The sequence below is a fragment of the Phocoena phocoena genome, chromosome 10 (genome assembly GCF_963924675.1).
Source record: "Phocoena phocoena chromosome 10, mPhoPho1.1, whole genome shotgun sequence".
NCBI classification, from domain to species: domain Eukaryota; kingdom Metazoa; phylum Chordata; class Mammalia; order Artiodactyla; family Phocoenidae; genus Phocoena; species Phocoena phocoena.
In genome coordinates, this window is record NC_089228.1 from 75,820,419 (window position 1) to 75,846,659 (window position 26,241).

The 26,241-nt window shown below is 40.9% G+C and overlaps 1 protein-coding gene across 2 annotated transcripts; it reads left to right on the forward strand.

The window, feature by feature from the left end:
- The first annotated feature begins 20 nt into the window (after window positions 1–20).
- SLC25A27 (solute carrier family 25 member 27) lies at window positions 21–25,336 on the forward strand. Of its 2 annotated transcripts, none has more exons than XM_065885357.1 (9): window positions 21–325; window positions 2,846–3,037; window positions 4,818–4,902; window positions 8,353–8,475; window positions 10,683–10,795; window positions 14,644–14,728; window positions 19,097–19,189; window positions 19,797–19,899; window positions 25,031–25,336. In XM_065885357.1, the coding sequence occupies exons 1-9, from the start codon at window positions 220–222 to the stop codon at window positions 25,100–25,102; spliced, it is 972 nt and encodes a 323-aa protein (XP_065741429.1). In that variant the 5' UTR covers window positions 21–219; the 3' UTR covers window positions 25,103–25,336. The 2 variants fall into 2 exon arrangements, with proteins under 2 accessions (XP_065741429.1, XP_065741430.1); XM_065885358.1 differs by having other exon boundaries at window positions 220–325; window positions 19,797–19,904; window positions 25,298–25,331.
- Window positions 25,337–26,241: the final 905 nt, after the last annotated feature.

The window sequence follows — 26,241 nt, forward strand, 5'->3', positions numbered from 1 at the left end:
GCGTTGTTTTCCGATTCACCCCACTGGGCTGCTCAAGCCCGAGGCTGCTAGGGAGAGGGTGCAGGTTCGGTGGGCCCATCTGGCGGAGTCGAGCAAGGGAAATGGTCCCCGCCCCGCCGCTCGCCGGTTGAGGAGGAGCCGCTCTGGCCAGGTGGCAGGCCAGCCGCGGCGCGGGGCGCGGGCCAGAAGGGGCGTATCGTCCTCCCGTGCTGCTGCTGAATGTCGACTCCGGAGGATGAGGAGAGGCTCTCGCCGCTCGCCCAGAGATGGCCCCGCGCGAGCAAGTTCCTCCTGTCGGGCTGCGCGGCCACCGTGGCCGAGCTAGGTACCCGGCCGTCCAGCCTGGGCCTCCGCCGCGAGTCGTCGAGGGTTCGCGCGGGGGTGGGGGGCCGGGCGGGTGGCTTCGTTTCTGGGTGGATGCAGCCCTCTTGGTCCACACCTGTCCTGCAGGTGTGGCAGGGTGGGGGCAAGGCCAACCTTGTAAGGAGGAGGGATTGGAGGTCACGAAGGTCTCTTCCTTCCAATTTCGTCTCCTTCGGGTGTGCCGTTGCGCCTGAATATGTCCTTTTAGAAGCTTCCTGAGCTGTCATTCGTCTACAGGGATCATTTTCTCTTTCGTGAGCTTGCCCTTTTTAAAACCCAGTCCACTTTTCATCTTTATTGAGGTCATCTCTGTTATTTATATTCTTACGCAGCCTCACTATATCGTCGTGTTTTGGGTCCAAGTTGTGAACCCAACCTGTGGGACTTAAGTTCGTTACCCATCACTTACTGAGCATCCGCTCAGCATCTGCCAGTTGACCTCTTTGCGTGGAACTCATCTATACTGTGTTTACCTTGCAGGACTCTGAGAAGTTAATAATATATAAACGTTAAACCCAAGGCAAGGCAACCGCTAATTGCGACATTATTATAACAGTGCTGGAGACAGTAGAGATATAGTTCAGAAGACCAGCCCTGACCTTCTTACAGGCTGGTGGGGAGACATGCAGAGACAGACAATTACATTATGCTACTTATTATAATGAAGATGTTATTAAGTATCATAAGAGCAGAGAGGATGAACAGTTACATCTGGATAAGCAAGTCAGAGAAAACTTAAGGGGCTACCTAGAGCAGAACTATGATGCCCTTGCAAGAACAGGTGGTGTTTCTTCCAAGAATTTTGTGACTAGAGCGCCTGTGTTTTCCCTGCCTTCACGGTGCATTTTAAGATTACCCTTTCATTTTCTTGCCCGTTAAAAAAAAAGGAATAGCTTGGATGTGTGTTAGTTTGTCCTGTTCTAAAAGGAGTGTACTTTGTATTTCCAGCAGAGGCAGAACATGATCTGTTGTTTGCCCTTAGTGCTCCTCTACTCTTGCCCTTTGGACCCTCTGGTTTTTTTTTTTTCTTTCTCTTCTCCCAAAGCTGATGGCGAATTTTTATTATTCATTGTTTCTACTGAAATACAATTCATTAACTTAAACAAATCTTAAAAGCAGATTGCTAAATGATTAGGTATGTTTCCGGTTTTGTTTTGTTTTGTTTTGTTTTTTTTAACCTGATGTTCCCCCTGTGACCAACGGCTTTTGTAAAGGAACATTCCTCCTGTTAAAATTTCATGGAGAATTGAATGGGGGAAGGGGAATCAAAATATGAGATGGTTTTGAGTACAAAATGATTTAGGATCAGAACCTGAAGCATTATTTAAGTAACCGGCAAGAAAACCAAAGTGATTTTAAGAGGCATAACCTATGCTAATATAGAGGTGCCTATATCTTAAGACTTTTCAGGTTTCATATGTCAACAGAGGATTGCTTAAATTCTCTATGTGCACACAACTTGTGTTTTAGAAAAACCAACAGCAAGATAATTAACTTTTCCAAAGACCAGTGGTTAAGACTGAATATTCTCTTCCCCCGTCTCTGTGTTCTCTTGGAAAAGGCATAGCTATGGTTTTGTATCAGGTGGTGGTCACTGAAAAGACTTATGTAATGTCACTAATGTTAATGAACTTACCTGAATCATTGTGTGTATGAAGTTATGAGCTCGATCTTCCTTATGTGAGCCAGTTAGCTTCACTCTGTTTTCAGGTGAGAGGTCTATCTCTAATTCAAGATGTAATCATTAGGGAAAAAATCTTCAAGTACAGGTGGTACTTGTAAGGAAGCCATGCATAGAACTCATCAGTGCTAGAAAACCAACTCAACATATTCCTTAATTGAAAGAATATTGAGCCTGCCACCCTTTGATATAAAAGACACGATAAACCCTATGTTGCATCTTCTCTTTCTCAGACATCAGGTCAGTGATTCATCTACATGCAAACATCACCCACGAAACGACAGAATTCAGCTTCATCTGGCATTTATTAAGAACCTGTCATAAGTAGTACAGTATTCTAAAAGTCACATTGGCTCTTAATCATGGTTGCAGTCCAGGGCACATCACAGGCAATGGATACTGGAAATTATTCACATTGGAAGGCAAACATTAAGGACTAAAGTAGGTTTTGGACTGAAACCTACTTTTTCTGACTGAAAAAGAACCCAAGGGCTTGTCACTTTTTGTTTTCTTTCTGGTGCTCCGGGGGCTGCTCTGGGACAGTGATTCTCAGATTTGGGAGTGTATAAGAATCAACTGATGTCTAAACCCCATCAACCTACTGAGACTCCATAGGCGTGGGGCTAGGAAATGTGTAATTTTTAACAACCTCCCTGGCTGATTCTGATGTATTCTGAAATTTGAGAATCACCCATCTTGTGCTGACTAAAATATGGGTCCTGTGATTTTTTTAAAAATTTTGTTTGTTTCTCTGAATGTTATGGGTTTCCCCCCTCGTTTTGTTTTTGTTGTTGTTGTTAGCAACCTTTCCCCTCGATCTCACAAAAACTCGACTCCAAATACAAGGAGAAGCTGCCCTTGCTCGGTTGGGAGACGGTGCAAGAGAGTCTGCTCCCTATAGGGGCATGGTGCGCACGGCCCTGGGGATTGTCCAAGAGGAAGGCTTTCTAAAGCTCTGGCAAGGAGTGACACCTGCCATTTACAGACACATAGGTATTTATCTTGATTCTAGCTGGTGAGTTTGTCACGAGTTCTGTGTTTGTCTCCTCTGCTTTCCTGTTGAGCTGTGTTCAAAAGCCAGCTAGTTTTCTTCTGCTAATATGATAAATGAATATAAGGTTATTAAGGAATTATAGCCTTAGGGTTTTAGAAATGCATACAGAAGTATTTAGGGATGAACTGTCATGATGTCTCTAATGTAATTGAAAATAATTAAGCAAAAAAAAAAAAAGAAGCAAATATGGTGAAAATGTTAGCAATTGATAAATCTCCATGATAGATATGTAGGGAATTGTATTATTTTTCTCTACTCTTCTGTATGCTTGAAAATCTTCCTAATAAAAATGTTTTTTATTTAAGTTTAAGAAAGAAAAAGATGAATAGTTGATTTTTTTTCCACTTGAGGAACTTTAAACACAAAATTAAAAATTTTCTTTTACATTCTTTGAAAATTAAACTATATTTGAGTGCAATGCCTCACCAGTCTCTGTCCCATGTGTCAGAGGCCAGGTTGATCTGAAAGTGAACAGAGATGACTGTCTAATCCAACCTTGGCAATAGAGTAAATGCAACACAGGTGATTTTTTCCTCAGTTCCCAGGCTACCTATGTGGGTCCTTAGTCACTCTGAAAGGAAAGTAGTTGAAATTACACTGCTGCCAATGAGAACACTTTTATGCTCTGCTTCCAAAGGGGCACTCACATAGATAGGAGTGGCTGAGTTTGCAGCTTGTGGACAGGAGAATAAACTTGCCTTCAAAAGGAGATAGGACGGGTATGGCGTTTTTCTTCTCTAATCATAATAATTCCTCAAATACGTAGGGACTCTTGATCAGAAAAGGGCCCAGTACTAATGTTTACCAGCTCTGTTTTTAAAGCTTCAGTTCTCCAGATGAGCAGGTTAGAGTGTATTCACCAAGAACTGTCCAGAAGTGTGATTAGACTGTCACTGTTTTGGTGCTTTGTATATTTTTGAATATCTTAAAATACTTCATTAAATTTCTTCAAATATCAAGAAAAGCTCTCTGTATGAGTACCATGTACTGATTTTCACAATTTTTCTTTTTTATTCTTTTTTTTTTGATAGTTTCTCCTTGCTTCCCATTATCGTCTTGAGTTTTACTTCTTTTCATTTGTATTTTGTTGACCACCATCTGTGGTTTTACAGTTAAGATTCATTTCATATGTTTGACACTTGACTGAAAAATTACCATAACATAATAAATTATCCAGTGAAGTTATGCGTGTTTATTGAGTGAAAATGCCTGCTGTGGACCAAGCTCTGTACTAGGGCATATAGTGTAATGAAAAGACACAAAACCTGCCTTGAAAGGCTCATGGTCTGATGGAAAGATGAACAGGAAAATCAAGTTAATTTCTAATCAGGATGATAAATGCCGTATTAGACACATGCCTGGATAGTTCTGGGGGATCAGAGAAGCATGGCAGGTGCAATGACAGCCTAGAACACTGGAGGCCAGGTCAGAGGGCACTTTTTGGAAAACATGTTCTTTGAGTTGAGTATTGAAAGAATAGGAGGAGTTAGCAAGTCAGGAAAGGGAGAAGCCATTCAAGAAAGATCAGATAACACAGGAGAAGGCCTGAGGTTTTAAAAGGCATGCCCATTTGGAGAACCATCAAGACCAGGTGTCCGAAGCCTAGGGTGTGTGAGAGAAAGACACAGCTAGAGAGGTTGACCAGGCCATGTCAAAGCATCCTCTTATTTTATTAAACACAGGGCCAGATTCACCCTTTCAATGCTCTGTCTTGCACAGTGTACTCTGGAGGTCGAATGGTCACTTACGAACATCTCCGTGAAGTTGTGTTTGGCAAAAGTGAAGATAAGCATTATCCCCTTTGGTAAGTTTTGTTTTGAAAATAATATACTGTATTGTACAACAGAGGGAATATAGCCAATATTTTATAATAACTATAAATGGAGCCTAACCTTTAAAAATTATGAATCACTATATTGTACACCTGTAAATTAGTTAATGTTGTACATCAACTATACTTCAATTAAAAAAGAAAATATACTAGTGCCCGGAAGGTTTTACTGTTTATCCATTAGATTTGTATAAAATTGTGCATTTGTACCAAAATTGCCTCAAGGTATAGGCTTAAAATAATAAATAATTACAATATAAATTCAAATAATTGAACATTTACTGCATATTGTATACAAACATACATGTATATACCTATATAAAATTATGTATATATTATTTAATATTTTAATATTAAAAGAATTCTTATGGAGCACCTTCTTTATGCCTCTTTCTACTGAGAAACCCTAAGCTTTAGAGTCAAACAGACATGGGCTCATATTCCTGCTGTATTTCCATGTAGCCTGGGCAAACGACTTCACCTTTTTTTATCTTCAGTTTTCTCTGCTCTGGAAGTTAATACCTACAACCAGGATTTTGTTTTTGTAAGATTAGATGAGATGATGAATGTAAGTGCATATCACTTATAACATTTAAAATAGAAACAGAGAAAAATAGGTTAATACAAGTAAAATACACAGAACTCCAGTAGATCAATAAGAAATACATAAAGAACATAAAAGGAAAAATCAAGAAAGGATATCAACAGGCAACTCACAGAAGAAGGAATGTAAGTGTTCATTAAACATGTAAAAATGTTCAACCTCACCAGTAATCAGGGAAATTAATTATAAGCACTTTTAGCCATTAAACTGTTAAGGGGAATGTAAGTTACTATAACCTTTTTGGAGCATAAAGTTTACCTGTTAAAATTTTTAAATGTGTAGTCCTTTGACCTAGCAACTCCTTCTTTATGATTAGAATCATTCAGAAATATTTGTACCTATGCATAGAGTCTCTCACGCACACACATGCACACAAAGATATGGACTGTAGCAGTGTTGATAATAGCGAAATTTTTTAATTTAAATAACTAGCAATTTGGAAGTAGTCAAATAAGTTATGAGACATTTATACAGGGAGACATAACACAGCTATTTGAAGAATGGGTTTTATATGAGGAACATATAAAGATGCCTACAATATCTTTTTTGGGCTGGAAAAAAAAAATCCAAGTCACAACTATAAGAAAAGGGCAATAAGTAGAATTTCATCTTCCAGGCAAAATCTCTTGGTGCTGTTTTTGAAAAATTGTAATGTTTTAAGCTATACTAGTTGCTTTCCCAGAGTTGGAGAAGGAATAGATTAATAGTTCTTGCATTCTGTAATTTCTTCCAGATGTGAAAGGGTTAGGTAAGGAGTTCAAAGGAAACATGTCACCGAAGCCAGCTCTCAGGGTGGATTGCCTCCGTGTCCTCTGACCCAGTCAGAACAATTCACTCAGTCACTGGGTCTTTACTGAGTGATTATGCTGTGTCAGTCCTATACTTAGTACCGAGGATATAGTGATGAAAAAGGCATGGTCCTCCGACATAGTCCCTGACTAGACTCACGGTAATAGACACAGATGCCTAAATAAGTAGAATCATGTAACAATCACACAGGAGGTGTGGTTATGGGATTCGAAAAGAGAAAAACCAGTGGTAACATACTGCACCCATCACTGTGAGGAGAAACAGTCATGCTCATAGGTGATTGGTGGGAGCGTGAATTGATACAAGTACTGTGAAAAGGAACTTGGCAGGATCAGTCAAATGTCATATAAATGTTCACATTTCTTAGTGAAGAGTTAGCTGCTTATATAAATTATGGAGTGGTCACAAAATGGAATGCTATGAAACTGTTTTTTAAATGAGGCAGCTCTATATGAATTGACAGAGATAACCTTTAAGAGCAGAACAGTATACAACCTGGCATTCTGCATTTGTACTTTTGTTTTGTTTGTTTGTTTGTTTTTTGCGGTACGCGGGCCTCTCACTGTTGTGGCCTCTCCCGTTGCGGAGCGCAGGCTCCGGATGCGCAGGCTCAGCGGCCAGGGCTCACGGGCCCAGCCGCTCCGCGGCATGTGGGAATCTTCCCGGACCGGGGCACGAACCCATGTCCCCTGCATAGGCAGGCGGACTCTCAACCACTGCGCCACCAGGGAAGCCCTGCATTTGTACTTTAAAAAAAGATACTTTATATATACGCGCACGTGTGCACGAGCCGTCAGTTGTAACTTAGTGGTTAAGACTGTGGACTGTGCACTCAGACTGCCTGGGGGTTACATCTTGGCTGTACTCCTCACTGTGTGAGCTGTCATTTAACTGCGTTGTGCCTCAGTCTCCTCACCCGTAAAGAGGAAATAACAGTGGTACTAATGTCATAGAGTCTATCTGAGAATTAAATGATATTTTTAAAAGTGCTTAAAACAGTGCCTGAGGTAATGCATTCGGTGAACGCATTGTTATTATCTCTAGAAAAGTATAAGAGAAACTAGTCGTTGCGATCACTTCAGAAGAGGGGAACTGGGGATAGGGACCCTTTTCTACTCTGTACTCATTTGTACCTCTTCAAATATTGTTTTAGGGTACAAAGAAATTAGCTGCCCCTCTCCCCACAAGAGGCCACTGCCATAATCTCAGTAGAAGATGACTGGGGCTTGTCCGGAGACAGGAGCAGCTGGAGTGGGGAGAAGACGAAGGATTCAGGGCATGTTTAAGTACAGTAGCCTAGACTTGTTCCCTGTTGGTTCCAGGAGGTGAGGACGAGGAAGAGTCCAGGGACAGGAAGAGTTTCTTCAAAGAGAGGAGCATTGTCAAAACCCTTCCCCTTGGAAAACTACTAAAATAGTAATCCATAAAATTTGACTTACCCGGGCTTCCCTGGTGGCGCAGTGGTTGGGAGTCCGCCTGCCGATGCAGGGGACACAGGTTCGTGCCCCGGTCCGGGAAGATCCCACATGCCGCAGAGCGGCTGGGCCCGTGAGTCATGGCTGCTGAGCCTGCGCGTCCGGAGCCTGTGCTCCGCAACGGGAGAGGCCACAACAGTCAGAGGCCCACGTACTGCAAAAAAAAAAAAAAAAAAAAAAAAAATTGACCTACCAGCCTTTGTCTGTTAAACTGATTACATCAATGCTGGTTTTATTCTCCTGTGGTCAGAATTAAACTGTAGTTAAACTATGTCTTTGAAGCAACTGCCCTTCCTTTGAATTTCAGGCCATGAAAGGCCCCTGGCACTTCAGATTTGAATTTCAATGCCTCCGGGTCCTTGAACCCTCCCATCAGTAAAAAGACAAACCTCTGTGATTTGTCTGGGTCTATTCTTTGCTTCACTGTGTCTTAAATCTCTTATGCAGGGGCTGTACCAGCATGTTATTATTCCCTACAGAATCTGTGAAATTGATAGCAACCTTTTAAAAAAATGTATCCCCTTTTATAATTAGGAAATCAGTGATTGGAGGGATGATGGCTGGTGTTGTTGGCCAATTTTTAGCCAACCCAACTGACCTAGTGAAGGTTCAGATGCAAATGGAAGGAAAAAGGAAACTTGAAGGAAAACCACTGCGGTAAGTTCTCCAACCAATGAGTAACTTTCCTTTCCCCCTTGAACATTCCCTAATGACTTATGCATTTTTGTAACCCAACATTCAGTAAAGACATTAATTCTGACTCTTAATTTGGAAGTGGTATTCACTAAGGGGAGAGGTGAGATGGACCTTTTCTTTGCCTGACAATGTGTACATGTTCTCTACCAGACAAATTGTACATATGCATCGCTCTTTGCTGCTTTCCCAGACAAGGCAGCTAGATTTGTCCCCTACTGCAGCTTGATATAAAGAGTCTGATCATTAACAGTTGCCCTGGTGTGAATTCTGATTCTGCCACTGTGGCTTGGCATTGTGGAAGTCACTTAACATTTCTAGTCTGTTTCTTCATCTTTAAAAGGGACTGTCTCAGATGGTTTGACAGAGTGCCTGGCTCATCAGGTGCCAGAAAGCTTGCTTTCTTTCCCTTTCTCTCTGAAGGAAGGGAAATAGCAAGGTGAACCTTGCAAATTGTTCCTCCTTCCCTAATTTCGCTCCTCTTTTCCCAAGTTTTTATTATTATTATGCTGTTGTGATATAAAATCCTCCTATTGCACTACCCTATATTGTCGAAGTCTGCCTTTCTTCAAAGGGCCTCTTGTTCAACAATTTACTAAAATACCACTTAGGCAGTTTCCCCTGGGAAAGGGGCAAATCTTGCAGATAGATAGACAGACCTCTCCCAGGAAAGAGGAAAAGTGCAGGATGCCCTGAGTTGAGTATGAAGGGGTCTGATCCTCTGAACACTGCGGGTGTACTGCTGAGCCAGAGGTCGGGGGGGTTGGGGGCCTCCTTTGGAGGTTCACCACGATCACTGCCCTCCGCTCTGCTGCTTCTCCGGCTGACTCAGTGGAAAGTGGGGTTGGGCTGTGGCAGTCCAGGCCCCTTCCCAACAGGGAGATAAGTCACATGTACAGCAGAGGAGAAAAGGGTACCGCACTGACTTAACCAAGTAGTTTGCAGAATCCCAGGACCCGTTTTGTCATCCTGTAACAACTTCTGATTACTATGTAGCAGGGTGAAGTAATGTTGCCTTGGTTTGATACATGGAGAGAAGGAACCGTTGGGGGTCCAGCAATGTCTGAGTTTTAACTGATCACGTCAGTGTTTTTCCTTCTCTGTCACTAATGGACATTTTGGGTTTGATATAGTAGGAAAAAATATTTAATGTTGTAAAGAGCATGAACCTTGGGATCAGACAATCTGGGATTCAAATCCAGCCTTTGCCACATTTTAGCTCTGTTACCCTAGTCAAGTTCCTTAACCTCCCTAAGCCTCAGTTTCTTCAGATGAAAATTTGAATAATAATACATACTTCATAGAGCTTTCAGGAATAACTTGTATCTTATGTATATAAAAAGTCTGGTGCTTAATAAGTGCACAACAAATGTGCATTGTTAATGTGACCTCATTCGTGAGCATATTTCTTATATAGCATGATAGCAATTATGAATGTCCTTCTTTTTGGTAAGACTCAGAGAGTTCAATGCCTGAGTAAAAGCCACACAGCTAGTAAGTAGTAAGATGGCATTTGACACCAGGTATGTCTGACTATATAAAACCCAGGCTTTTATTTTATATCATAGGTTTCCACATTCGGTTCATGGTTCAGCACCATTTTTCATCTGTGTATAGAAAAATGTGCAAAATAAAGGCAAGATAATAAATTTTCCTAAAGCCCAAAGTATTCAGTTTTAAGAACTCTTACGAAATTTTCCTCCCTACTTTTTGGTCTAAAAATATCACTTCTTTTAAGAGACGATATGAGAATTGATTTTTTTTGATGTTATTTGGTAAAATTACAAAATCTGAAGGTCTCCCACAATACTAGTAAAATGAACTCAGAGGTCTGATAACCACTATTCCTGCCTATAGTTAATATGGGCACAGATGATGTAAAATATCAAGAAAGGAGTTTTAATCTGTTTAATAATCTGAGAAGAGGATGTCACAGATTATAAAGATCTCCATAAAAAAATGTTTAACTCAAAAGTTGGCCTTTTTTTCTAAAGAACTAATAAGTTTATCTGGAAATTAGACTTCCGTGGATTGCTTTAATTTCTAACAATTCTAGATAGTTAAGATGTTACTTTACTCTAAATCATAACAGCTATAGGCAAAGCTTATACAATTGCATTCCAAACACAGGAACGCATAGAGTTTTCACATTTATTATTATTTTCCTTTAGATTTCGTGGTGTGCATCACGCATTTGCAAAAATCTTAGCTGAAGGAGGAATACGTGGGCTTTGGGCAGGCTGGGTACCCAATATACAAAGAGCAGCGCTGGTGAATATGGGAGGTAATGGAAACTTCATTGAATTCTGCGAAGTCCTAATCGCCGTCATCATTTTAATTATAAGCACTCCATCGGGGAAAATGAGAATATGTATTTTATTATTTTTAATAATATGTACTGGCAACAGTCTTCCCTTATGTTATAATGTCATAATTGAATATTTTCCCTAGAATATTTTCACTTTATTCTATGATGATGTATGAAAAGGATTTCCTAAAACTAGCAAATTGTGACGATAAGGAGATAATACCAAACCATTTCTAAGGGCTACGCTCCACACCATACCTTCCTCTCAGATTCAAACTGGTATATGTACCGTATGTGATGGTCATTAAGTGCAGACGACAAATCTTGCCCCCCAGTAATCCTGCTCCTCTTGCTGTATAATCCATTCTGTACAGCTGGGCACCTCAGGCTGGAAATCTGAATGTTTCCTTAACTCATCCCCATCTCTCGCTTCCCATATTCAGTCATTAATTTCTCCTCTCTTCTAAATATTTCTTAAATGCCCCCCCCCGCAGTATTATGCTAAGTGAAATAAGTCAGACAGAGAAAGACAAATACCATGTGATCTCAATGTGGAATCTAAAAAACAAAACAAAACAAAATGAAAACAGACTCATAGATGCAGAGAACGAACAGGAGGTTGCCAGAGGAGAGGAGGGTAGGAGGCCAAAATAGGTGAAGGGGGTTAAGGGGTACAAACCTCCAGTTATAAAATAAATATGCCACAGGGATGTAATATACAGTATAAGGAACTATTACAATAATATTGTAATAACTTTGTATGGGGACCGATGGTTACTAGACTTATTGTGGTGACCTTTTTATAATGTATGCACATGTCAGATCACTATGTAGTACACCTGGAATAACCATAATATTATACATTAACTATATTTCAATAAAAAGAAAGTTTCCCCCCTCAATGTCTACTACCTTAGTATCCTTAAAATGACTGTTTTTACAGTAGTAACCATCAAAACACAACTAGACCACTGCCACAGCCATCTAACTGGTCTCTTCCCCTGCCCTCAAATTTGTACCCAGTATCCATCGAGCTTTATCTAAAATACAGGTCTGAACATGTTATTGGTATCCTTAAAACCCTTCACTGGCTTCTTATCACTCAGAGAATAAAGTGGAAATTTCATAACATAACACAGCAGGCCTGGATAATCCAACCTGTGTCTTCTGGGGTTGAGCAGTTCATTGACTCTGGAGCAGAGAGGGAAGCAGAGTCAAGAGCTAGAATGTTCCACTGCCCGCACACACCAAACTCTTCCTCACCTCTGTACTCTCTGTCCTCATCTCTCTTCTTCTGTTGAGTTTTCTTCTGCAGATCGTTTCATACGTAGCTGAGGTGTCTCCTCCACCCGTGTACTTTACCCAGACCTCCTGCAGCCGCCCCTCCCAGGTCATGGTGTGTTAGATGCCCCTTTATGTGTTTCCGTAGTTCCCCGTGCTTATCTGTTACCGGTTTTACCTCATTTCATTGCTTTCTACTATGTGTCTATCTCCTCCTCTAGATTTTGAGCCCCCTGAAGGCAAGGACTATGTTTCATTTTTCTTCATTTCCCCAGTCCCTCGTACATAATCAACAAACATTTAGTGAATGAATCAATGGATGAAAGACTCCTAAGACCAAAATTATATGATTCTAAGAAACTGATAGATAGCATTTTTGAGAGGTATAGTAACATATCACTCAAACATCAAAGGGAGTAAATCTATTTTATATACTGCTATTTCAGTCCTTTGATGTCTGCTGCATCACATTGGTGGATATTTTGGTTTTCAGAAAACCTTTCAGATTGTCGTTCTCAATTCATTGCTTCAAAATCTACTGCAGCCCAGGTTTCTCTTCCAAGTTCCAGCTTATCTTAAATATATCACTTTGAATGTGTCCAAACCAAGCTCATTTACTAAATCACTTCCTTCTCTGTTCTTCCCAGTCTCAAAATATGATATCATCATCTTTTTAGTTGAACAACCCAGAAACCTGGGCCTGATTTTGATCTCTTTGCTTTCCCTTGCTCCTTACAGCCAACCAGTCACCAAATCCATCCAGTTCTGTCTTGCATACATATCTCAAGTTCATCCACTTCCCTTCATCCCTGGAGCCACTGCTTTGTCCAAGTAGTATTGATCTCCTCCTACTGGACCACTACAAATGTCTCCTAACTAGTCTCCCCACGTACACCCCACAGCCATTTTGTCCCACTATGCACCTGAAATTTTTCTAATCAGGATCACTGGGGCCTATCATCTTACTTTAAAACATTTAAATTAGTCCATTCTCATTTTCCCATCTCCATAAATGGCAGCTGTGTCCTTCAAATTGTTCAAACTCAAAACCTTGCTGTCATTTTTGCTTCCTTTCCTTCCCTCCACATTCAATCTGCTGGCCAATCCCTGTTGATCCTGTTGATTCTGTCTTCAAAACACCCGAACTCTGACCAGCACTCCACAACGCCTTTATACAAGGCACCATCATTTCTTATCCAAGGCACCATCATTTCTTATCCAAGGCGCCATCATTTTTATCCAAGGCGCCATCATTTCTTATCCAAGGCGCCATCATTTATTTTCCAAGCCACCATCATTTCTTATCCAAGGTGCCATCATTTCTTATCCAAGCCGCCATCATTTCTTATCCAAGGCACCATCATTTATTTTCCAAGCCACCATCATTTCTTATCCAAGCCGCCATCATTTCTTATCCAAGCCGCCATCATTTCTTATCCAAGGCACCATCATTTCTTATCCAAGCCACCATCTTTTCTTATCCAAGCCGCCATCATTTCTTACCAGAAGAACCGCAATAGCCTCATATCTAATCTGCCTTGTCTCCCGATAGTCTACTCTTAACAGAGCAGCCAGAGTGATCTTGTAAATCGTGGCCCCGGTCAGTCACTCCTTTTCTCAAATCATCCCCTTCTCCAACTCTTGCTGCCTCTGCTCCTGTTAAACTAGTGTTCTTGCTGTTCTTCTAACGTACAAAGCTGACTTTGCCTCAGGGCTATAACGCTTTGTCATAGATATCTACAAAGTGTACTTTCTCAAGCTTCCTTAAGGTATCTGCTCAAATATTATAGCGAGGTCTTCCCTGATCACCCTATTTAAATTCACATACACCAACCTTTCCCACCCTCACACGCTCACTGTCCCCTCTCCTTGCCTTGTCTTCAGAGCAGTCACTACCATCCGAAATGCCATGTGTTTACTTACTTGTTTATTGTCTCAGCCTCCAACAAAGAATGGGGATTTTGTTCATTTTGTCCACGGCTATTTCCCCAGAGCCTAGAATAGGCGCCTACCACACAGCAGGTGCTCAGATATCTGGTGAATGATAAAATGCATCTACCCATTCTTACCTCTTTCCAGTTCCTTTCTCTGTACTTTGGTGTATGTAATCTTTACAAAACTCCAGTATTGAGATCTATCCCTCCCCTGCTTAAAACCCTTCAACAGCTCTTCATTGTCATTAGGAAAAAAGTATACAAAACTTAATGTAGAATAATGACCAGGACCTTTTGTTTAAAGTGACGGAATCTCAACTCAACCTAACTTAGGCTAAAAAAAGGAATTCATCAGCTCCAACACTGAAAAGTGCAGGAGTTGAACTGACTTTAAGCAGAGCTGGATTCAGATGTTCAAATGATATAATTGGGTGTCTGTCTCTCTTCCTCTTTTCCTCCCCCTCCATCTGCTTTCCTCCGCTTGAGAACAAGAATGGGATCTTTCATCCTTCTACACATTCCTGCCCCATTCTTAGCACATTCTTGACACAAAAGACATTCATTGTTGAATGAATGATATTTAAGCTTTCTTTTTCTATGTATTGCCAGATTTAACCACTTACGATACAGTGAAACACTACTTGGTTTTGAATACACCACTGGAGGACAATATCATGACTCATGGCTTATCAAGGTAAGACTGTTTTAGTTTGTCTCTTTCTATTTTTTCCTATCTCACCCTTTCTCCCGTATTTGGCGTAAATTCTAACTTTGGTCTCTTTCGATTGAGAACCTACTGATATCACCCTTAAAGAAAGGCAATAGTACATTTATAAAGAGCAATTTTCTTAAAAGTTTGTTGCAGTTAAAATGGGGAAGGGAGGGGCAGAGTTGCAGAATGTTTCAGGTTAAACCTCCCCAAGTATTTGCAACTTGATGGGGCCATCCCAGGGTCAGATTCTGATAACCGATTCTCCAACTCAATTCAACGGGTATATCTGAGCATCTTTTAGGTTAAAGGCACTGTGCAAGGCCCTGCAGTGGATACAAAAGGTAAACCACACTCCTTCCCAGGGAGTGTACCAAGGGGAAAAACAAGACTAGTGTAAAAAGACTGTACAGTAAGTGCTAAAAGAAAGGAACTAGTTACTGTAGAGTTGGGGTGGGAGGTGCAGAGAGAAAAAATAACCGCTCAGAAGGGCCTACAAAGGAGACAGAATTAGATAACTGTTTTGAAGGGCTGTGGCTTGTGACGGACAGAGACACGATAAAGAAGAGCATCCTAGGAAAGAGAAACAGCTTAAATTCTTTGCAACACAAGTTCAAATTATCCATTAGAGTGAGTTAACTTTATAGATGTCGAGGGTCCTTATGATTCTATTTAGCGTCTGATCCTGTTTCCAACTTCTAGACCCCTTTATGCTATTTAGACCACCCCGAAAGTATGTGAGAAGTGCCAAATTAATGATATTTGGAGATATACAAATAGACATAGATATAAACGATTCCAAATTTCAGGTTCACCTTAATATTGCTAGAGTAGTTTTTCTTCACTCTTCCTCTTTTAAAATAAGTGTTATCTTTAGTGCCGCTAGGGCAATCTTTCTGTCTTTGCTCAGCTTTCTTTCACATTCTGAACTTTCCTCCAGGTGTATTCACAAGCAACACCATATTTTCTGTAGCCAGTGGTCCAGCCACCTCTTTCACAGAGAAGACTGAGGATTTTAGGCCTCTGTCCTATAAACGTCTGTAGGATATCTGTACCCACCCTTACATTCTTCCCTTCACTATCTGCGTCCATGCTGTTCGCTCTGCTTGTGAGACTCTTCCCCAGTTCCTACCCAGTCAATCATTCTGCCCATATCATCTTGAGAGAGATTCTTGTCTTTCAAGAGGCTTGTCTGTTCAGTGTTATGATCTATTCTCGGAGCAGGGTATTCAGTTCTAACAGTCCCACAGTGATGTTACCTCTTGTTTCTTTTTCATTGTCATTCTACCCAAATGGTCTTCAAAATGCCACACTTCTAGCTTAAGATTCAAGAATTTCCCAGCAGGTGTAAATCTGCCTAACGGACCCAACTCCACCTAATAGATCTGTCTTTTCTGGAAAGACATAGGATTTCCCATCACTGTGTTCCAGCCCTAATCTGAAATAACTTCGTCTTACTGTTCTCTAAGTCAGGTTTTAAGAAAATGGGGTGACTGGTACTTGGTTCAATCTTGAGCTCCACGCGCTGGATCAGGTTTTTAACTGGGTTGGTAGGAGTCTGGGGGTACATGAGGCAGCTTGAAAGTCGCTAACCACAAACTCACAGCTAAGTAGGTAAACTGCTGTGCGATCTGGAAGTTCTGCAGGCTGTGTCACAGGGTAAAATGAGCGATCATGGAGGTTTGAAGGGGATTGCAGCTGTACAATCGAGAGATTTATACGAGCCATCAGCATCTGAGGGAGAGGAATCTGGTATGAAGAAGAAGAGTACAAATGGCGCAAGCACTGAACCATGTGCTTAGAAATGGCTGAAATGGTAAATTGTATGTTACGTATATTTTACCACAATTAAAAACAATAGTGTGAGTAAAATGAAGTTCTGGGGCGAGGGAGGAGCAGCAGAAGACTGGCTAGGATTTTAGGGAGGTGGGGAGGCAGGTGGCAAAGTACGTTACTACGGGATGCAGCAGAAAGCTGGGGTGTTGAATTGATTCAGGCAATTATACAGAACAGAAAAGCCAGAAAAATTCCCTCTTCCCTCTTTTTAAATCACGAGGCTACTGAGAGGTAAAACTGTGCAAAAGGTTAGCTTACGCTGTGTGATGATCACAGCTGAGCCGGATTATTTAGTCGATCCTGAAGAGGATTGCTGGTTCTGACAGTGCTGATGGACTGTTACAAACTAGCCTTGCAGACGGCCATCTGGTCTCCTAGAGAGAACGGAAGACTTACCCAATCACTCTCGGTCCATTACCACTTTAGCCATGTCCTGGGCCTCACTTTGGGGTGTTACTAGCAAGGAGTGATAAAGGTCAGTAGCAAAAAGCAGCAATGTTCATGCCAAGTAGCTTGATGAAACTGACGTTCCTTTTACTCCTCTCTCTTCTCACTTTGACCATCTTACCTGAGGCCTCCTTAATATACTGTTTGCTCTCTTTTAATATTTATTTTTTAAAGGAGCCTAGCCAGATCACACTACCTCCTCAAAACGATTTGATAAGAAGGGGATGAGGCAGACCACTGGCAGCTGCCCCTAAGGTCTCTGTGTACCACATGGGGCGACAGTTGCCAAAGGGCATTCTTGATGTAGTTATTATACAGGTAAAAATAAATCCTTTAATAGTAAATTAATTAGTTAATGACTACTAAGTAATGAGGGCTACCTACATTTTAAAAATAGAATTTATTAATATTAACACTCTGGTAGAAGTCGTTTCTACTCTTGGCACTTATGTGTAAAGCAGAGCTGGCACCCAGCCTCTCTGAAGCAAATGGACGAGGAAAAATGTAGTGTTTCCCTCCAATCCTTTGAGCCAAGAAGGGGAAATTGTGTACCTTTTACTATCCTATTTCTTTGTTCTTCCTTACCTCTTGATTGATCTTGTATGCTGTTTCTAGTAGACCTAAGTTTTAGAACGTAGGTGAATTTTGTGTTAGTTGAGACATTTCTATGTAAAAACGTGAAGGTATATTAAAATAAATGACATTATCTGAACAAATAGGAAAGAATGTTAAAAGAGCAGCAGTCTACACCTCCTGGGATATATATGGTGAAACAGTAAGTTCTTTCCACATAGGCAATGCCTGTCGTGTGGACAAAGGCCCAAGAAAAGTTACGTGCATGGTCGGGTCATTTGCTGGAAGATGTAAATAGGTCATACGGGCTCCTTCTCTTGAATTCAAGAATTCCTAAAGTGAGTTTCTACTTTGAACAATCAATCCTGACCTGAAAGAGTCATAAAGAGCTTGGGGACTTCCTGCTGCAGCAGTTCAGAGTAATAGAGTGTGAAGATTCCTAATGCAGCTTCAGCCTCCCTGCCACAGAGCCTTCAGAAACTTCAAAGGCCTTGCTTGGCATGGAACTCAGTGATCCTTATCTCTGGGAGGTACTTGATGTTCCAGAAGGACATAAAAGTTTTCCACAGTTTTTCTTTCTAGCTTTCCACTAGCCCAGTCTGACCCCCCTGATCCCAGTCTGTGGACTTAGCTGCCACCTCCTGGGTCCTGGGCCTTCCATTTCCTGTGATTCAGGATATCCACCCCCCCTTCTCGTCATCTGTGTTTCTCCTGGAAAAGTTTACAGCAGTTAATGGGTTCTCGGGTTATGAGATGTCGATAATGTTCCTGTATTGCCTCGCTCATGCCCACATTCATAATGAACTGATGGTGGTCTCTGAACTGTTTAGTCACTCATTTACAGAATCTTGATTTACTCTGTAGTGGGTTGGCCACATCCATTTTGTCTGTCTTGAGTAACTGACCAGAAGCCTTTCTCAAGAGGGGGTAATTATGAACCAAATTATGTGATTCCCCCACTTAACGATCCTTTCGATGACTTCCCTTCGCATCGAGAATAAATCAAACTCCTTAAATTAGCCTTCTCTGCCTGCTTCTTTAGTCTCTCATCTAGCTGGTGAGAAGGAAGCATCTATGTCGAGACCTGCCGTCACCCACGAGCCTTTCCATGACTGCCTGTCACCCAGTTACTCCCTATCACATGATCTCATTTTATTTTTTTCATAGCACTAACCACATCTGAAATTATTCATTTCTCCTCTGCCTCTCCCAAGTAAGTGCCTTGAGGACAGGATCTTATCTGTCCTGTTTACTGCCTACAAGAGTGCCTGCCTACAGCAGATGTTCAATGTATATTTGTTGACTGGAGATTCTTCTTTTTTTCTACCTCTTTAATGAATTAATTTATCATTGATTTTAAGCTAAAACAGCATTATTACGAAGAATATTATAGTACTAGATTTATTATTCCATTCTTTCTAAATATCAAATCCCCTTTCCTTAAAATTTAGAAACTGCTACATATTATCTTTCGATTTCATTTATTTGTATCTATAGTTTATGTTCTGGACTGGTAGCTTCTATTCTGGGAACACCCGCTGATGTCATCAAAAGCCGAATAATGAACCAACCGCGAGATAAACAAGGAAGGTAGACAGAAAGTCTTCAGTATCCATGGATCTGAATGTCTGTAATAATATTGTTCTTTAAAGACCCTTCCCTGTATTTATTCTTGATGGAAATGTATTTTTGTGTTTACATGTGTTCAACCAGGAAGTTGTTTTTATGCAGTTACCTGCTTTGTGTCTGATGGAAAAGTACTGTGCCTTTGGGGGAATAAGCTAATGTACCCATCGTATTATTTAGACACAAGGTGTTTATTATGACTCGGTTGCTTTCAAGGAGCTTTTGAAAATATACTCTGCTGAGAATTTCCAGAGCACTTCCTTCAGAAGCTTATGACTTAGAGGTAACATGGGTAATTTGACCTGATATAAAACAGTATGTTCTCTCTGGAAGAGATCAGGTGGCGTGAACTCTAAGTTATCAGACCAAGGATGGGGTGAATCAGGAAACTCAACCTTGAAAATATCTTCAAACCCAAAAGAGGTGCTCTCTATATACAGAACCACAAATATTATTTTTTCTAAGCTAGCAGAAAATAGTTAAGTAACTTTTCTTAGACCATTTAAACATTCTATTTATACATCTATCTGCACATAAGAAATGTAACAAAATGGTCTTCTTTCCTTTTTAGGGGCCTTCTGTATAAATCATCAACTGACTGCTTGACTCAGGCTGTTCAAGGAGAAGGATTCATGAGTCTCTATAAAGGCTTTCTACCCTCTTGGCTGCGAATGGTAAAGTTAGGTTTTTCCTGCCTTGGTTTTTGTTTTCTTTATATTGATTCTTAAATCACTTTTCCTTTCTAAATATTTTCCTTTCCTCTTCTGGCTTTTGGCATGGTTCTGCCCCCAATCATGGTTCTTTCTTTCTTTTCTACATCTCTTTTCATTTTCTTTTACCTCCAAGTCCCTTGGTAGATTAAGGTAAAATAATTCAGTTACATCAGAAATGAGTAGGTTGATATTATGTTGTTAGAAAGCCAGTGGATAGATTGTTCTGAAATGTAAAGCCTTTTGCTATTTAGCCAAAATATTATACTTTGAGACAGGTATACAGATTTCGTGACTAGAGACCATTCCTATCAAAATGTTACTGTTTCAAACAAAATTAGTTACTCTGATGATAAATGTTGCATTACCCATTAATACTTATCACCACAAAGCTCTGCTTAGGAAGAAAACATTATATAATTTTTAGTTGGTCTAGATGCTGTTTTTTATTGAAGTGAACTAAGATGTAGAATTAGATAGACTTATGGAAGTAACATAACAAATATAATAAAAACAAGGTACTCAAGTATTTGGTAAGTTTGAACATATTTGAACGAATGGATGAGTTACGGGTTTAGAAATTCAAACAATCAATACTTTACACAATATGATATAATAATATTAACTGAGCACCTACTCCATGCAAAGCCCTGTACTCAATGCCTGGCTTTGGGATGAACCTAAGAGTCTCAGCCCCTGCTCCAGTGCTGGAGCTTCCAGTCTAGGTCAGGAGCTTCCAGTCTAGGTCAGGACAAACACTGAGTAAGAAACCAGCAGCAATGAGTGGAAGAGTCAGGGGCATGGGGTGGGGATCCCTGGTGCTATCAGAATAGATATAGCAAGTAAGGACAGGCTAGCCTGGGAGATTAAGAAAACCTCCTTGGAGAATGGACTTCTGAATTGAGATGTGAAGAATGAGTAGGACTTTGCCAGGTCAAAAGGGCAGAAAAGAACATTCTAGATGGAGGAACTAGATGGAGTGGACAAAGAATATGACATGTTCAAAGAACTGAAGAAAACCCAGCTGTCCAAGGCACGGAGACGTGGAGGAGAGCAGCACAGGGTGAGACCAGAGACAGGCAGGGGCCAGATCAGGAAGGGCCACAGGACCCATGAGAGTGAGGGGCGTTGGCTTGATGACGTGTGCACTTTTAGCAGGACCATTCTGGCTGCCATGTGGGTTGAGGAAAGACCAGGAGTAGTGATAGATGACAGATAATGATAACTTGGACTGGAATATAGCAGTGGGGACAGAAGAAGATAGAATTTTAAAATATTTAGAAAGGAGCTAAAAAAGAACATGACTGGATGGGGAAATGGTTGGAGAAGGCAAGGAAAAGTCGGGCTTCATTCCCAGATTCCTGCCCTGAGCAAACAGTGATATAATTTCCTAAAATGGGGACCATTTGCAGGGAAGAAGATTTTGTGGTAGAATAACAAGTTTAGTTTGGATATGGTAAGTTTGGGATACTCATAGGTCATCTAAGAAGAGACGTCTAGGTGACTAGCTTAGTATATTGGCCTGGATCTTAGAATCATGAGGACGGAGATTGAGATTTGAGCACTGTCTACACACAGATAATAACTGAAGCTTTGGGGATAAATGACATCACCAAGGGTAGTAGGTATCTATCTATTAACATGAAATTAATAGCCAACGCCCTTGGCAATATCTGATACAAAAGCATACCTAAGTTGTGAAATACAATTTTGATTGTCTTGATTGTACCTTGAAGTTATCTCAAATCTGTGGCTATTTAATGGAAAGGAAGATATTGACTTGGCCTGCATGAACCAGGCACTATTACAAGTGCTGGTAACACCAAGAAATAAGATGTTTATTTTTTTTTTTTTTTTTGCGCTAGAGGAGCGTACAATGTGATGGGAGAAGATAGACACGTAAGTAGTTAAAATTACAGAAATTCTGAAGCTAATATTACTAAATCACTTGGTATATGGCCAGTGCTATGCTAATCGTGCCCTCAGATTAACTCACTGAATTCTCCCAACTATCTATTTAGTAGGTTACCATCATCTCTCTCTTCTATAGAGGAGGAAACAATGGTGTAAAGTGTCTGAATAACGTGACCGGTCTGGGTGGTTAGTAACTGTGGAGCCAGGGACTCAAACCCAGGCAGTCTGACTCCAGAGGACATAGTCTTACTAAAGAGGCTACCAGTGTTGTGAACAAAACAGGAGAACACAGGTAGTGGAGTAAAATGGCTTGAACTCTTTGGGAAGTCCCAGAAGGCTTCCCAGAGGTGATATTTGATCTGAGCTTTGAAGGATCAGTAGGTGTTTTCTTGATCAGTAGGTCAAGAAAAGCATGAGGGGGCCACATGAGCAGGGGCACCAAGTCATGTATGGTCCCGATATGTCTGGTGAACTGCAGAAAATTCCGTGTGGCTGGACAGTAGGTCCTCAGCGGGCAGGTGGTGGGAGGGAACGCTAGAGGAGCACTTAGGGACCAGGCTGAGAAAGATCTTGGGGGGGCAAGTTCAATAGTTTAGGTGAAACTCTGCAGGTAGCAAGCATCTGTTTGAACATGGAAGCCATGTGCTAAGATTTGCTTGGGGACAAGACTACTGTGGCAGCAATGTCAAGGCTACACTGAAAGCTAGAACACAAGAAAGGGCGTTTCGGCAGTGGTCTAGCCGGGAGATGATTGTAGAAATGGAGAGGAGATGGATTCCAGGAACATTTGTGCTTGACTCCACAAGACTTAGTAAATGATCAGATGGAGAAAGGGAGGGAGGGAGAGAAGGAAATGGGACTTTGATGTTTCTAGTGTGAGAGACTATGAGGACGGGTGAGACCACTGATGAAAAACAAAATCGGTCAGGAGAAGTGAGGGGCAGGGAGAATATCACGTACAAAGGAGCGCTGAGACCAGCTGATCTGACCCATTCTCTTTATACATGAGACTCAGGAAGTATAAATGACCCCAAAAATGAGTGCTTAATATATGACAAGCTCTGTGCTAAGCTCTTTACACACATTAATTATTTTTTTAAGTCTTACAAGAACCTAGTAGAATAGGTGGGGTTATCCTCCTTTTTCAGATTAGAAAAACATGGCTCAGAGTATATAAGAAACTCGCTCAAGTTCATGTAGCTAGTATATGGCTGAGCTGGGAATTAACTGCAAGTTTGTTCAACTCTAACTAAACCCGTGCTCCTAACTAAGACAGTATACTGAATTTCTCAAGATCCTACAGCTCATTATAGAAGTTTTAAAAGAAAAGAGACAGGTCATGGTGATGGAGAAATGTTACCAGAGACAGGCTGGATTACCACCAAAGATGACCAGGGTGGCACTGCCTTGTTGATCTATCACAGTGCAGAGCCCTGAGCTTAGAAGCCTAACTCCTGAGCACTCCCGAGTAAACTGGCCTTGCACATACAGATACCCTTCAGCCCAACTCGTTGAAACCGATGACTGGACCACAACATTGGCTCAGCCACACTGAGAAATACACTTGGCCAGTGATCCAGATGCTGAAGTCCTCTGGACAGCTAACTTCAAGCTATATGGGAGCCAAGTTATAATCAGAAGGTTGCTTGCTGAACACAGAACAATAACAGGAAGAGCTTATTTGTGAACTTAATATTGAAAAAGATACACCCAAGAGCACTTATGTGTTGCGCCCCACAGTAATAGGAATGGAGAAAAACTTTTTTTTTCCAGCAGTTACGACAACTTGGGTTCACATACACTTGGATTATTTTCGGTGGTACAACTATGCCAGTGAGGAAAAAACAAGTAAAAGCATGTACTGGCCACACGCGCGTCTACGAAGAGTCTCAGTATATCCCGTTTATATACTATGCGTGCTACTTGGCTATATGATCTTCCTCTAACTCCTCTTCAAAACCCAGCTAAACCCAATCCCAGTTCCTTCCGCTAGTTAGAGAAAATGTGACCTCACTTTGCTCAATCCCTGATGAATATTTATTTCATTTGCATATAGTGTGGGTGCTATGAAGAAGTCTGATTACCAGAGCAAGTAGGAATGATTGCCTAGTCCATTCTTAACTAAGACCTCTGCTTCTAGATCCAATTGCGGTCATATGCTTGGCTCACTTCATTTTTATTGTCACAAGACTGTGGTTTCGTCACAACTTCTTTATTTTGTCTGTGTCTTCGTACATTTCACTAAGATGTCTTCTCCTAAATCCACTATTATATTCTCAGTCTACCAGTATAACTTGCACAATATTTCCAAACACGAATGCTATAAATATTGCTTTACAAACTTTCTAACCAAATACATTTTACATTCTAATTGCTTAAGCTTATTTCTCTACTCTAATGTGATCAGAGTTCCTCTCTGATCAATATTACCCATAACCTATCAACCAAACCAGATGAGAACTGGATCCGAGACACACTTTCTCTGACAGCTACTTCCAGTGTTTCCTCTGTGATTTTCCCTCTGTGTCTTTAGCGTTTTTATCTTCTGTTATTGAATAATCCTCATTCCCTTATAATTCCTTTTGGCACAGTTACACCTTCATAGTCCGTTCTTTCTGAGTTAAAAGCCCTTTTCTCCATTTAATGTGAATTTTTATATTTATTAGGTGATACACCAGGTGTTGGTTTTATGACCTAACTCTCAAAGGATAATCTTTCGTCTTCACTTTCAAGTTCTTAAGTGCCTCCTTGTCATGCTCCATATGTAAACTACATGTAGAGGCAAGGAGCCCAGCCTAGAATTCAGGCACGCTGAGCCCTAGCCTTTTATCCAGTAACAGTCAGTAAGAGGAACCCTGGAATGGAAGCCAGAAGCCCATGGTCTAGCTCCACAACGTGTTAACAGGCATCTGATTGCTAAGTCTTAGTGTCCTCATCTGTAAAATAGGGATATCAGTACCATTCCTTTCCATTGTAAATGGTTCAGAGAAATCTGTGAGAAGTAAGACATGAAAATGCTTTGTAAATTATAAGGTGCTCTACAAAGGTGAAATACCAAAATACTTGTTTTCAGCCTAAGTGGATTCAAAATGAGTTCATCATTCAAAGATGTGTATGCATATGTGTAGAAGATTTATAATTGCTTTGAAATATGCACTAACTTCTTTGATTAATCTTTCAGACCCCTTGGTCACTGGTGTTCTGGCTTACTTATGAAAAAATCAGAGAGATGAGTGGAGTCAGTCCATTTTAAGCCCTTAAAGATGCAGCCCTTAAAGATACAGTGTTCATTATCATTGAAATGCGGGCATCTGCAACATACACCCCCTATTATTTCTACCTCTTTAGGAAGACACCTTACTCCACAGAGACTGTGATTTATAGGGGGCAGCATTTTATTTTTATCTGGAAACCCAAGTTCTCTTTGACTCCTCTTTTTGTTCAAAAGCAATCTGATTGGATCACACAAGGCCTCCCAATGAGACCCAGCCCAGTGTTTTCTAAGGAAGAGTCAAATCCCGACCACTTACCTTGAGCAAGAAGACTCGACCTTCAAGATGCTATTCTATGCTGAAGAGCTTGCTTAGAGGAGGAAATGCCAGAAGGGAGACAGCATCTTAGACCTGAAGCAGACAACAGTAATGTGGAAAAATACATACGTACCTAATGACCACGGAACATATTTAACCTGTCTTGTCAGTATTTACGACTGAAATTTGATAATTCACTTTTCTGTTGCCGTTAAAGTGTGCATACTTTAAATTAAAGGGAGGTAAATGAATAAACATTTTGAGATTTCCCTAGTGTTGAAGGAAGTTGATGTACCTTTTCTTGCCAGGAGGATGAAGAAAAATCAAGTTGAGATGATGTTTGGATCTCGAGGGAAGAAGCCGTTTTCCGTCAGTGCCCTGTCGTTAGTTGATCTGTGTTCACTGGTTAGCTCTCCAGCACACAGGCTAAGGACTTCCTGACAGCCACCGACCGCATCTTGATGAAAACAGAAAAGAGTCTTTGCTTTGTGACATATCCCATTCCAGCTTGAATTTGTCACTAGCTCTCAAGAATCTCAATGTATGAAAAACGCAGTTTATTTGATTAAAGCTCGAGTGGACAGGTCCTTTCAATAAAGAAACATCTGTTATCATCAGCCTCTCAGTGGCACGTTAAAAGCAAAGCTAAGATGAAGTCAGTCGACATAAATCCTTTCTTAATCTCCCGTTCCCTAACGCTTATTAGGGTCCTAGAGAGAGAGAACTCAGAAATCACACTAAAGCTGTCTCTAGCCTGAATCTTACTCAATTTGACAAAGCCTCCTGCCTAAAAAGTGATAAGTATAAACTGCTTATGGTGTACAGTTTTGTCTCCAATCACTAAATCACATCCCTTTTCTTA